This window comes from Giraffa tippelskirchi, chromosome 4 (genome assembly GCF_054371585.1).
Source record: "Giraffa tippelskirchi isolate mGirTip1 chromosome 4, T2T-mGirTip1v1.2.pri, whole genome shotgun sequence".
NCBI lineage: Eukaryota > Metazoa > Chordata > Mammalia > Artiodactyla > Giraffidae > Giraffa > Giraffa tippelskirchi.
This window is the reverse complement of record NC_137278.1, coordinates 54,640,542-54,654,743: the sequence shown is the minus strand read 5'-3', so window position 1 is coordinate 54,654,743 and position 14,202 is coordinate 54,640,542. Positions and strand designations below refer to the sequence as shown.

The window sequence follows — 14,202 nt, the reverse complement described above, 5'->3', positions numbered from 1 at the left end:
CAGAGGAGCCTGGCCGGCTACAGTCCATGGGATCATGAAAAAGTTGTACACAACTTAGTGACTAAACAACAACAACGTTTATTTGTCCACTTATTATTCCTGTTTATAATTTTTTATTGTTCCTTTTTTATGTATGTTTATTTTGTAAGCCATCTCAAGTTATCTTAGAAATAATGGGATTTTAAGTGTTAAGTAACCATTCAGAATTTATTAGAATTTTGTTTAAACATAATCAGTGTATTCAAAATAGAACCAAATAGTGGACAAAGACTACATAACTAGAGCTACAGGTATGTTCATCCACCTCAGTCTGAGAATCCAGCCAAAGGAAATCATCTGAAATGTAGTATTGATAAAAGCTACTTTGAAAAAGCACTCCGTGACATCATGGTTTATAGTGGTGGAATATTAGAAAAACCTAGATACTCAGCACTGGGGCTGAGTAAATTGTGGGCCATCTATTTATTAAGATATCGTGTTGTGCTGTGCCTAGTCGTGTCCGACTCTTTGCATCCCCATGGACTGTAGCCCCCCAGGTTCATCTATCCATGGGGATTCTTCAGGCAAGAATACTGGAGTGGGTTGCCATGCCCTCCTCCAGGGGGTCTTCCCAACACAGGGCTCAAACACAGGTCTCCCACATGCAGGTGGATTCTTTACCTTCTGAGCCACCAGGGGAAGCCTTGTGTAGTTTAAAATAGTGGCTTTAAAGCATTGTGAAATAGTCTGGAAAATTTTCAACATAATGTTGAAAGAAGAAATGGACTACACAGTTTTATGCACAATAACAGAACCATGTTAAAAATGTATATGAGCAAAAATTTGATACAAAAAAAATCAAAATGATAGAATAATTTGGTTTGTGTTAGGAGTAGTTTAGCATTTCTGGGCTCTGCTTACTGTATAACCAAGTAAAATTAGAAAATAGGCCCAGATTTTACTTATGTCACAGTTGAGATTTTTCTGGGTTTCTTGAAAGGTTGGTACAGGCTGTTATTTCTGTACAAGTAGGTGAAAGAAGGGAACAGTTACTGCACTGCATAAGAATTTGTTAGTGACCCAGTCTAATTCTACAGAGAAAAGCCAGGTTTTGAATCAGGAGATATGGAACTTAGCTTGGGAAATTTATTTGTACTGCCCTAAAACATTAAGTCTTAGGCTATTTTTCCAGGGCATTTCGTACAGTCTCTTGAGTGGTTTTCTTATATTATGTGACTATACCATTATATACTTGTTCACTTTACCATTAATGGATGTTTGGATTGTCTTCAGTCATCTTCATTTGGCTGTTACAATTAGGGCTGCTATGAACATTCTTGTGTATGTCTCTTACTGAACATATATATGCATTTTGATGGGTAAATACCAAGGAATCAAATTGCTGAGTCGTAAGATCTACCTTCAACTGTAACAGATAGTTTAGTAAACAGTTTTCCAAAGTGATTGTAGCAATTTACACCTCCATCGGCAGGGCAGGAGAGTGATGGTTGCTCCTTTTTCTCAGCAGAACCTGCGTGCCAATGCAACAGAAGTAAGAGATGCAGGTTTGATCCTTGGGTTGGGAAGATCCCCTGGAGGAGGACATGGCAACCCACTCTAGTATTTTTGCCTGGAGAATCCCATGGACAGAGGAGCCTGGTGGGCTACAGTCCATAGGGTCGCACAGAGTCAGACACAACTGAAACGACTTAGCACACACAGTAACAAATGACTTTGAGCACCTCTTTATAGCCTTATGGCCATTGGGATCTCACCTTTTGTGAAGTTCCTGTTCAAGTCTTTTGCCTTTTTTCAATCCTATGCCATTCTCTTATTAATAGGTAAGAGTTTTAGAAGTATATTCTTGAGTAGGTCCATTACCAGATTATAGGTATTATAAATACCTTCTACTTGATGGCTAGCCTTTTTGCCCTTTCACTTAATGCTGTTTTCTAATGATCAGAAGTTCTTTATTTTATGTAATATAATTCACCAGGCTTTGCCTTTTATGGCTAGTCCTGTATAAAAATTATTTGCCTGCCCCAAGGTCATTAAGATATTTCCCTGTATCACTGTTCAGCAGTTTTATTATTTTACCATTCATGTTTAGGTCTACTTCTTCCCAGAGTTGGATTTTGTGTGTGTGTTGATGTGAGGTAGGGGTCAGGATTCATTTTTTTCCTGTAGGACTATCCCATTGATGTGACATAATTGATGAGATGATGTTTGCTTTTCCTCTACTCTTTAGTATCTCTTGTGTCCTAAATCAACTAATTGCATACGTGTAGGTCTACTCCTGGATTCATTTCAGTTCCTTTGGTTTGTTTAATTCCATTGCACCAATACTACGCTCTTAATTATTGTAGCTTTATAATAAGTTTTGATTTTTGATAATAAGTCTCTAGTATTGTTTTTTAAGACTGTCTTGAATATTCTTGGCCCCATGAATTTCCATATAAATTTCAAAGCCATCTTGTACATTTCTGCCAAAAAATAGCTACAAGGAGTTTTATTGGAATTACATTGCATCTACAGATCACTTTAGGGAAAATGGACATATTTCTGGTACTGAATATTCCATTCTTTCAGTGACATAGAAGTCTTGTTCATCTTTCCTTGGGTTCATTCCTAGGTATTGCTATTATAGATGATTTTATGTATTGAATTTCCTATTTGTTTATGGTTAGTATATAGAAATACAACTAATTTTGTATATTGTTCTTGTATTCCACAACCTTGCTGATTTCATTTATTAGATTAACTATAGAAGTGTAACGTAAGTTTTTATTTAAAGAGATAGTAATATCAAAGGAAAAAAGAAAAATTTCTTCTCTCTCCAATTCCATTGTTCATCTAAGTGCATATTCTCACAGAGAAGAAATAAAAATGGAATCATATACCTACTCAGGGGAACCATGAGCCATGATTAAATTTGACAGTCAATTTTGAGTTTGTATTTAAGACTGCTTCTTTATCCATGTTATTCTGTTGCCTGAGACATGCATTTTCCTTATCCGTAGGTATGTGGACCTCAGTTTTAACAGATCTGTAAGATGGCCTACTTTAAATGAGCTGTCAGGTCCTCCAAAGGGAATACCATTATTTCCATTATTTCAGGAAATTCCATTATTTCAGGCAATTTGAACCACCCTAACATACTTCAGATATGGCAAGAAGTTTATTTAACAGTTTTCATGTGCTAGGGCGATAGAATGTTTCTTATAATTGCTTTGTGACGTACTTAATTCACTTAATGATCTATGGGCTTCTCAGATGTCACAGTGATCAAAGAATCTGCCTGCCAGTGCAGGAGATGTGGGTTTGATCCCTGCATCGGGAAGATCCCCTGGAGTAAGAAATGGCAACCCACTCCAGTATTCTTGCCTAGAAAATTCCATGGACAGAGGAGCCTGGCAGGCTACAGTCCTTGAGGTTGCAAAGAATCAGACATGACTGAGTAGGCATGCTATGATAATGGTCTATTGTGGGGTTTATTCTCTGTCTGTACATGTAGATTGACTTCATTCTCTGTCTGTACATGTAGATTGACTTCATTCTTCTTAACCCATTCTGTGTTGTATCAGTAATATGGATATTCTGTAGTTGATTTAACTGTCCTTCTAATGGCAAATATTTAACGAGTGTCCAGTTATTTTCCTTTTTGGCCATGCCATGCAACTTGTGGAATCTTAGTTCCCTGAGAATGTTGTGGATGGTCTTTTATTCTTAGCATAGTTTATGACCAGAAAGTAAATTATACACTTCTACAATATTAGTTCAAGAAGAGACCTAGAATCTTGTCTGGCATCCTTGTTTGTTTGTTTGTTTTTAATTAAGATATAATTCATACCATAAACTTTACTGTTTTTATTAACTGTATAATTCAGTGCTTATTTTTAGTGTATTCTCTGTGGTGCAATCATTTCTACTGTCTAATTCCAGAACATTTCCATAATCCCCAAAAGGAACTCTGTTCCTGTTAGCATTAAGCTCTAATTCTTCCCTCCCCTATCCCCTGGCAATCACTTTCTGTCTCTATTGATTTGCCTGTTTGAGACATTTCATATAAATGGTATCATACTATAGGTACCCTTTTATGGCTTGTTTCTTTTAGAACATAATGGTTTCAAGATTCATCCATGGTGTAGCATAAACAGTACCTCATTTCTTTTCATGGCTGAATAATATTCCATTGTATGGATATTCCACATGTTATTCACTTGTCAGTTGATAAATGGATAATTGGCTTGTTTCCACTTTTTGGCTGTTACAAATAAGGCTGCAATGAGTATTTGTGCATAACTGGTGCATGAAACTGATGCACTCATTTATATGAACATGCACTTTCAATTCTCTTGAATTTATAGCTAAGAGAGAAGTCATTGGGTCATATGGGAATTCTGTGTTTAACTTTTTCGAGGAACTACCAAACTGTTTTCCAAGGCAACTTACAATTTTGCATCCCCACCAACAGTACACAGGGGTTCCAATTTCTCCATACTCACAGCAACATTTATTTTTCTTTTGCTTTTAAAATAGCCATCTTAGGGGAGTTCTCTGGCAGTGCAGTGGTTAGGACTTGACACTTTCACTGCCAGGGCCTGAGTTTGAACCCTGATCAGGGATCTAAGATCTTATAAGCCGAGTGACACAGCCAAAAAATAATAATAATAATAAAATAAAATAACCATCTTAGTGGGTGTGAAGTAGTCTTTCATTATGGTTTTCATTTGCCTTTCCCTAATGATTAATAATATTGAGCAGCTTTTCATGTGCTTACTGGCCATTTGTAATATCTTCTTTGGAGATATGTCTATTCATGCCCTTTGCTTGTTTATTAATTGGGTTGTTTGTCTTTTTATTGTTAAATTCTAACAGTTCTTTATATATTCTGGCTACCAGATCTGTATCACATATATGATAACACAGGTATTTTCTCCCATTGTATGGATTCTTTTTTTCTTTCTTGACAGTGTCCTTTGGCACGTAATTTTTTAAAATTTTTATGAAATCCTATTTATCAACTCTTTTTTTATTCCTTGTACTTTTGGTGTCATATCTTAGAAACTTTTGTAAATTCCAAGTTCACACTAATTTACAGCTATGTTTCCAACTTAGAGTTTTATGGTTTTATCCCTGACATTTATGTCTTTGATCCATTTTCAGTTAACTTTTCTGTGTGTTATGATACAGGGGTCTACCTTTATTCTTTTGTTGGTAGATATGCAGTTGTCTCAGCATCATTTGTTAATAAAACTATTCTTTCCCCATTGAATGTTCTTAGCACTCTTGTTAAAAATCAATTAGCCACTGAGGTATGGGTTTATTTTTAGACTCTTATTTCTGTTCTGTTGGTCAATATGTCTGTCTTTGCACCAATGAGTGTGCTGTGTGCTGTCCGCTTCAGTTGTGTCCGACTCTTTGCGACCCCCTAGACTGTAGCCCTCCAGGCTCCTCTGTCCATGGGGATTCTCCAGGCAAGAATACTAGAGTGACTTGCCGTGCCCTCCTTCAGGGGATCTTCCCAACCCAGAGATAGAGCCCATGTCTTATGTCTCCTGCATCGGCAGGTGGGCTCTTTACCACTCATTGCACCTGGGAACCCATGTCCTGATTACTGTAGCTTTGTAATAAATATTAAAATCTGGAAATATGAACCTTCAGCTTTGTCTATTTTCTCAAGATTGTTTTGACCATTTGGGGTTCCTTGCATTCCCATATGAATTTTAGGGTCAGCTTGTCAGTTATGCAAGTTGGAATTTTAACAGGGATTGCATTGAATCTGTAGATCAATTTGGAAAGTGTTGCCATCTTAACAATATTAAGTCTTCCAATCCATGATGTCTTTTCATTTACTTAGATCTTCTTTAACTTCTTTCAATAGTATGTTATTGTTTTCCACTTAAAAGTCTTAGACTTCTTTGGTTGAATATATTCCTGAGTATTTTATTCTTTGTGATGCTATTGTACGTGGAATTGTTTTTCTAATTTCATTTTCAGATTGTTCATTGTTAATTTATAGAGATATGATTGATTTTTGAATATTGATCTTATATCTTCCAGCTTTGCTCAAGTCATTGACTAGCACTAACAAGTTCTTCTGAATTCTTTCAGGCTTTCTCTGTATAAGGTTATGTCATCTGCATTTGGAGGTTGTTTTCTTTCTTACTCTCTGATCTGAAAGCCTTTTTTTCTTTCCATGCCTGATTGCCCTGACTCAGACCTCTAGAACATTATTGAATAGAGTGGCAAAAGCATGCATTCTTTCCTTGCTCCTGATCCTAGAAAGCATCATCTTTGCTCACTGAAAATGGCAGCGGTAGTTTTTACATCAATGACTCCCCTTTATCAGGTGGATGATGTTGTCGCCTGTTCTGAATCTGTTGACCATTTGTATTGTGAAAGGGTATTGAGATTGTCAGATGCTTTTCCTGCTCCCTTGATTTTATAGATGAAGTGACAGGTCCATCTCCCTTCTTTTCATGTATTGGCTGCATGTGTTACCCTTTTCCCAGACTTTCCATCCTGACTATGCTCAGCTGGCAGTTCCCACTGTGCATGTGGCACTGTGGTTTAAGTGCAGCTTGTAGTCAACTCCCCAGGGAAGTCACCCTCCTATCTTTCCTCCTCATCCTCTGTCCTGGCAGCGCCGACCTTGTGAAGACTGAGGGCCAAGACCTTCTTGGTCAGTTCCTTCGGAGATAACAGGAGGCTTATTCTCTGCATCGTTGATTTAGCCTTGAAGTCCAGGCAAGGAATGTGTTGGGTTGACCAAAAAGTTCATTTGGGTTTCTCCATAACATTCTGTGTTCAGCTCGCTTCTCAGTCAGATACTTGCGCCTCCTCTGTGAAGCTCTTTAGAGGGAAAGCTCTGAGTTCTTAGTCTTCACATCCTTTCCTCCTTGGCGCCAGAAAGTCAACGCTATTTTGCAGGAGGATGTTACTGATTATATGTTATAATTGTCACATGCTTTGCTATGGCCTGAAAATGAGAGAAGGATGCTTCCAACGAGCGTTCCTGGACCTTTGCCCCCATCCTGGGGCTGACACGTCAGGGCTGCCTTTGCCTCCCTCAATCCTGCTGTCCTTGTTTTTTTTTTTTTAAACCATATACAAATTTAAATCTTTCTCTGCTGTGAGCCCACAGCAATTTATTTTCGTTTTCTTCCCTTGGTCTATTCAGGAACTTAATTTTCAGGTCGGGGGTTATGCACTCTTAAGAAGAAGTGAGGTTCTTAGTGGTGTGTGTTTGTTTCTAATCCTGTTGTTGTTGTTCACTTGCTCACTCATGTCCGACTCTTTGTGACCCCTGGACTGCAGCACACCAGGCTTCCCTGTCCTTCACTGTCTCCCAGAGTTTGCTCAAACTCATGTCCATGAGTCAGTGATGCTATCCAACCATCTCATCCTCTGTCACCCTCTTCTCCTGCCCTCAATCTTTCCTTGCATCAGGGTCGTTTCCAATAAGTTGGCTCTTCGTATCAGGTGGCCAAAGTTTTGGAGCTTCAGCATCAGTCCTTCCAATGAATTCAGGGTTGATTTCCTTTAGGACTGATTGGTTTGATCTCCTTGCTGAGCAAGGGACTCTCAAGAGTCTTCTCCAGCACCACAGTTTGAAAGCATCAATTCTTCAGTGTTCAGCCTTCTTTGTGGTCCAGCTCTCACATGCTGTACATTATACATAAGTCACATAAGCAAAAAGTAAAAACTGAGATCAGCTTGTCACACAGACAAGAAACTGTCCCTTTGTTGTTGGTGGTGGTAGTGGTCAGTTGTTTTTTTCTTTTTGCTTTACCTACAGCTCATCAGAATGGAGTTGTCTGCCTTTCAGGATTAAGAAAGACAAGTGGACCTAAAAGGAACATCTCAGCTTTTCTCCCTGCCATCAGCTTCGTCTTCTTTTTCTTTCCAGGTCGTGTCCACATTGCTCATCAACATAATCCCGGAGGACCATATCCCCCTGAACTTGTCGGGAAAGGCGAAGATCGGCGGAAAGGCCTGGGTGAAGGAGTCTCCTCGGCCTGTTCCCGGCTTTAACCCCGACTCCATGTGCGAGTCCCAGGTATGGCTGCCCAGCTGTGTGCATTGGAGAGGTTTAGGCGGCTTGATTTAAAACCAAGACAGAGAAGTGGAGGCACATGTCTAGAAAGAGAAGTCATGCCTCGAAGGAAAGAGTTGTACCAAGCCGTGTAGAGTCAACCACTTGCATTCCTTTTTAAATTTATATTTTTTATTTTCTTTATTTATTTGGCTGTAGGCTGTACTAGGTCTTAGTTGTGGCATGTGGGAGCTTTAGTTGCAGCATGTGAACTCTTAGTTGTGGCATCCGGGATCTAGTTCCTTGACCTAGGGATTGAACCTGAGATCCCTGCATTGGGAGCTCAGACTCTTAGCCACCAGACCACCAGGGAAGTCCCTGACCATTAGCACTTGACTCTTATGTAAAGCTCATAACCAGCTTGGGAAGGCTTTTCCAGCAGAAGGCCTCAAACTTGACTCTGCAAAGCTTGGAAATGCAGACCCTGAGACCCATGAGTGGCTGGCTATCATCACCCTGTGCTGAGGTTTCACACCTCCCAGCTCCATGCCTAAGAACCAGGCCTCGGCAGCATCTCCAGGACAGCAAACCCCAGGGACACAGCGCTGTTGCAGGAGAGTGAGACTGTGACCCCACACTGAAGATTTCCAGGGCCTCATGTGCTCTTGGTGCAGAAGTATCCCCAGGGCCCCCACTCACAAGGGCTTTGTCGCAGGGTCTAACACACATGCCATTCATAGTAGAACCCAAGCTGCCCCTTTTCTTTCCCTTTGTAGGTCATACGCTTCATGTGTGCAGCGTTCTTCTTTAAATTAGAAATCCTTTAAACTAGAAATTTAAATTTAGTTTTAAATTTAAATTCAAACTAGAAATCCTTCTTTAAATTAGCTTCTGATGCTTGAAAGAAGCCTTAGGGAAGTACAAATTCAGGCCTTAAAGGATATTAGAAAGGTTATGTGTTTCTTACTCCCAAGGTTCCAGGGGAGGGAGTACCCAGGCCAAGGTCACAGTTATGAAGTTTAGACTCAAAATGTACTCCTTTCCAGCCACAAAGTTTTTGTCAAGGATACATGATCCCAAGTCAGAACAGAAGGGTGATGGGAGTGAGGGCACGTAGGAACACACTGAACTGTCTATAGTTGGGGGAGGGGGGGAGTGTAGTACCCAAAAAAGAATTTTTTTTAATGTTCTTTTTTTTATTCTATTTAATTTATTTTTGGCTGTGCTGGGTCTTCGTTGCTGCGTGGGCTTTTTTCTGTAGTTGCAGAGAGCCTGGAGGCTACTCTCTAGTTGTGGTGCACCTCTCATTGCAGTGGCTCCTCTTGTTGGGCAGCGCAGGCCTCAGTAGTTGTGGCTCCTGGGCTTTAGAGTACAGGCTCAGTAGTTGTGGCTCACAGACTTAGTTGCTCCAAGGCATGTGGCATATTCCCAGATCAGGGATTGAACCCATGTCTCCTGCATTGGCAGATGAATTCTTTACCACTGAGCCACCAGGAAAGCCCTGAATGTTGTTCTCTATGTGCTCACCTGCTTTATCCCCTTCTTTGCATCAAGAATTTGAGACAGGTGAGGGTTATAAGGTTAGTAAGATGCGGAATGAGGGAGGGGCTGGGGGCTCCCCCGACCCAGCGCCAGTGGCCATCCGTCCGCAGGTGATCATCAGAGCAGGGGAGCTGCTGTGCGGGGTGCTGGACAAGGCGCACTACGGGAGTTCCGCCTACGGCCTGGTCCACTGCTGCTACGAGATCTACGGTGGGGAGACCAGCGGCAGGGTTCTCACCTGCCTGGCCCGCCTCTTCACCGCCTACCTGCAGCTCTACAGAGGCTTCACCTTGGGTGAGTGAGGCAGGTGGCTCTGGGGCCCCACGCCCCTCAGTCCGCTTCCCCAGCCAGCGCACCTGCCAGATTGTCTCCCGGTTCCAGGGGAGCAGCTGGGCTCCCTTCACGAGGGCATCTTCACGGGGCCACCAGTGACACTGCACAGCCTTGCTCCTTCTCTGTGCTTCCACACCCTGCCACACACACCCATACCACCCCAGTCTCTTCATCTCTTCATAGAGCACAGGGTGACACCCCTCCCCCGTCTCTATTTCCATCCTGTCCCTTTCTCAACGCCTTTCTTTATGGTCTCCAGTCTCCGAGACTGATTTTTCTTCACACTTTCATACCTCCGTTCTCTCCTGCAAGTGCCCTTCCAGAATCTTCCTGGCACTCTGCGCTCCACCTGGAGTCTTCCCTGTGGTCAAAACAGCCCTCACCTCCCGACACAGCAGGTGCTGCTGGAAACACCACGTTGGGGCAGACCTGTCGAGTGGTCCTAATACAGAAAGAGGAACTCTGTCCCTGAAAATGACGGCCCACTGTTTTAGGAAGTTGACTTTGATAAAACAGGGGTGCCAATATTTTCCATGCCGTGAGCTCATTCAGAGCGGTGTATCTCCTGGTGTGCACAGCGGAGTCCAAGCCCTTCTGCAGTTTCCCATGCATGAGGAATGAGTGTCAGGCCTCGCGCTGAGCAGGACCCCCAGCAAGTGTGGGAATCATCCAGCTGATGAGACTGAATTCATGGACTGGCTCACGTGCAGCCAGGGAGCCAGTGGGTCTACTAGAATTTGCTCATTGGCCTGAAGCAAGGCCAGCATAGTTATAAAATTTATATTATGGAAAAGTCAAAAGAAACACAGACATGAAAATCATTAAAAATCACCCAGCATTCAACTGCCAGAGATAACACCAATATTGACTTGATATGTGTCTTTCTAGACTTTCCAGGTACAAACACTTTCAGAAAAAAGGTGTTCCTACGGTAATACCTAGTGTTTTGTAATCTGCTCCCCTCCGCCATTTACAGATATGTTTTATAAATGTCCTTCTGTGAACAAATATAAACTGACTTCCTCAGGTCTGTGGCTATAAACTGTTCTGCTTTTGTAGATGTACCATGGTTTATTTTATCAGTTCCTGTTATTAGACATTTTAAGCTCTTTCCTGGTTCTCACAGTATTTCTCAGATGAGCTTCCTTGAACAAATATCTTTAAAAGTGGAAAGTAGATGGACTTCCCTGGTGGCACAGTAGATCAGAATCCACCTGCCATTACAGGAGACATGGGTTTGATCCCTGGTCCAGGAAGTTCCCACAGGCCGCAGAGCAAGTAAGCCTGTGTGCCACAAATACTGAAGCCTGCACGCCTAAAGCCTGTGCTGCACAAGAGAAGCCATCACAATGAGAAGTCCATGCACGGCAACAAAGAGTAACCCCCGCTCGCCACAACTAGAGAAAGCCCGAGCAAAGCAATGAAGACCCAGCGCAGCCAAAAGTAAATAAATTAAAAAAAAAAAAGTAGAGGAAGAATCCACACCCAGACCGTGATGAAGACCAAACCTAACAAGCAGCTCTGCTCAGCACATGATCCGAGGAGAAACTGGCCAAAGTGCAAAGACTGTCTGGTGCAAAGACTGTCTGGTGCTGAGACTGAGAGGGAACAGGGCCAAGCTGGGTGTCAAGCTTGGAGAGAAGTCCAGACTAGTGGAAGTGCCTTCAGCCCTCGCAGCCAGAGGTCACTGGAGGGACAGCAAGATGGCCTGCAGCTGACCCTGTGGAAGGGCCCATTGTCATGATGTGGCTTGCTCACAGAGGGACAGATTCTTTCTCCTCCCCAAGTTCTTTAGAGGCACTCAGGCTTCCAGGACATTGCATGTGGGAGTCCCAAATATCTTAGCCCAGCTTTGCAACACTGCAGCCTTGAATTCCCTTCCCCCTAAGACCTTGGCTGAGGGACTGTTGAGATCAGTAGCTCTCAAATGTAGACAGAAAATAGTTCATTGAAAAATGAAGTGGGAAGACTTCCTGCCTAAGATGGGGAATTCCTTAGCCCTTTGAAGCCAGGAGGACAGGCTTCACTGAAGTGGCCCAGGCTCTCTCCCTTCCAGAGCAACAGAGAGGACCCCGCTATGGTTGTCCCTGTCAGCCAGGCTTGGATGTGTCTGTGTGTGCTTGCCCACAGATTCTCACAACTATGTAGTGTGGTCCCTGCTGACATGTGATTTCTGGAAGTCAAAACCGGGATGTCTGCTCCCTCCCTCTTCTTTTATCCTCAACCCCAGTTTTTCACCCAGAATGTCATCTCTACCTCTGTCCCATTCATCCAACATGTTTTTTTTGAATGGAGGGCCTGTAGCTGGTGGCCAAGTATGGGACTTGGGCCTGGGTTGTCTCTACCTCCGTACCCGTGGGCTCAAGTTTTGAGCCTTAGCTTTGTCATTTGTAAGATGGTAAGCACTTAAGATGGTAGCAGTCTCTTTGAGGTGATGGGAATGTCACCATCATTATTCAGGTACTCCCTGGGTGCCTGGCACCGTGCCCCATGCCCTGACCTCACCAAGTTCACAACCTGGTGAGAAGTCAGGCCTGGTTGCATCCAAACTGGTCTGTTTCACTTCACAGGAGTAGAAGATATTTTGGTCAAGCCGAAGGCGGATGTCAGGAGACATGGGATCATTGAAGAGTCCACCCACTGTGGGCCCCGGGTGAGGAGGGCCTGGGGGCTCCCACCTGCCGCAGAGTCGGTCGGGCTCCAGCAAGATGGAGCCGACACCTTCCTCCCTTGCCTGCAGCCTCCAATGTTTCCTCTTTTAATCATAGGCTGTCAGGGCTGCGTTAAACCTGCCAGAGGCAGCGTCATGTGATGAGGTCCAAGGGAAGTGGCAGGATGCCCATCTGGGTAAAGACCAGAGAGATTTTAACATGATTGACCTGAAGTTCAAGGAGGAAGTGAACCATTACAGCAATGAAATTAACAAGGTTAGTCCAGTGGCAGGTGCACTTTACCACCACCATTTTGAATGCTGTTTTTGTTTTTTTTTTTTAATTACATTTTGAGTCTCACTCTGGGCCTCTTGGAGCAGTTTGACTGTTGAACAGCTGACTAGGTGAGACTCAAGATGGGGTGAGTAGAATTGATCACTTTGAAAAGCCAAGGGATTTGTACCTTCAGTTAGGGTCTGGAGAGGTCTTCCTTTGATTAATGCTGAGCATGAAGGCATCGCATTATTCTTTCTTTCTTTTATTTATTTTTTGCCACACTACCTGGTTTGCGGGATCTTAATTCCCCAACCAGGGATCCAACCCAGGTCCTCGGCAATGAAAGCACCTAGTCCTAAGCACTGGACCGCCAGGGAATTCTGCACTAGTTGTTGTTTTAAATGTTTGTATTTTAGGGTAACGGCCTTAAAGGGGACTGAAGAAAGTCTTTCCCAGGGGCCTCTGCAGGGTGGAGGGGCACAGTAAAGGATCAGCACCTCCAGTGCTGCGTGTGTAGGAGAGCTGGGGTGAAGCCCCGTGTTCAAATCCTGGCTGTTCCATGGGCTTACTCTGAGATCTCTGGCCTTGTGTGATATGAGTGGTCTGAGCGAGGTGTCCTCCCCTGGGGCAAGGATGGGAAGAGCACCTGCCTCACAGATTTGCTGGCAGGATTCAGGAACTCATCTGCACAGTGTCCTGGGTGAGGTCTGACTGCCCCACAGCTGAGAAAGGAGAGGGAGCCCCGTTCTTGCCCCAGAGCTGGGGCTTCCAGTCCTGCGGCTTAAAGGAGCCCACCTGGCCCTCACCCCAGCCTCCTGGGCCTTGACACCCGACCTGAGGAGGAGAAAGGAAGGGAGGACCAAGCCCAGCAGAAGTCACTGTTGCTGACTCAGTTCTGACTGGCTGTCAGCAGACTTTGTTGGTACAGTTCCGTCCTTGCGAGGCGAGGTTCCTTCCAGCCTTCCAGCACTGCTCGAGAACGGGGAGGCTCAGCTTCCAGGGCTCACTTGGGGATGCTGCAGGTGGGGCCTCATCTCAGGTGTCTCAGGATTACTATATTTCTTTTCCTCTGTCTCTTCACATCCACCTTGTCTCTCCTGTGTGAGGGTGGGTGTCTGCATCCCTAGGCAGAGGCTTAGATAAACTCAGAGCCACCCCCTACCTCTCCACAGCATCTCCGCAATCCACCTGGGGGCTTTGGCTACTCTTCTGCCCCAGGAGCTGAGGTGAAATGCCTGCTTGGTGCTTGGGCAGCATGTTAGCAGATATGAGTATGACACGGGCACTGGTCATCATGGCTGCTTGTCCAGGGCCAGGCCATGCTCTGATGGGTGAGTTCCCAAGGTTTTATTTTTAATCAGCTGCATTTCAGCATCACGAGCT

At 43.7% G+C, this 14,202-nt stretch overlaps 1 protein-coding gene across 7 annotated transcripts in view; it reads left to right on the top strand.

The window, feature by feature from the left end:
- Positions 1-14,202, top strand: part of POLR1A (RNA polymerase I subunit A) — an 80,404-nt gene that overhangs the window by 44,234 nt on the left and 21,968 nt on the right. For all 7 annotated transcript variants that reach the window (XR_014082743.1, XR_014082742.1, XR_014082744.1 and 4 more), the window contains 4 exons: positions 7,892-8,041; positions 9,670-9,853; positions 12,463-12,545; positions 12,661-12,819. Coding sequence is in view for 4 of the 7 variants with exons in the window: in XM_081592821.1 (XP_081448947.1) it covers positions 7,892-8,041; positions 9,670-9,853; positions 12,463-12,545; positions 12,661-12,819 (576 nt within the window). In the remaining 3 variants the exon portion in view is untranslated. The remainder of the gene's footprint in view (positions 1-7,891; positions 8,042-9,669; positions 9,854-12,462; positions 12,546-12,660; positions 12,820-14,202) is intronic.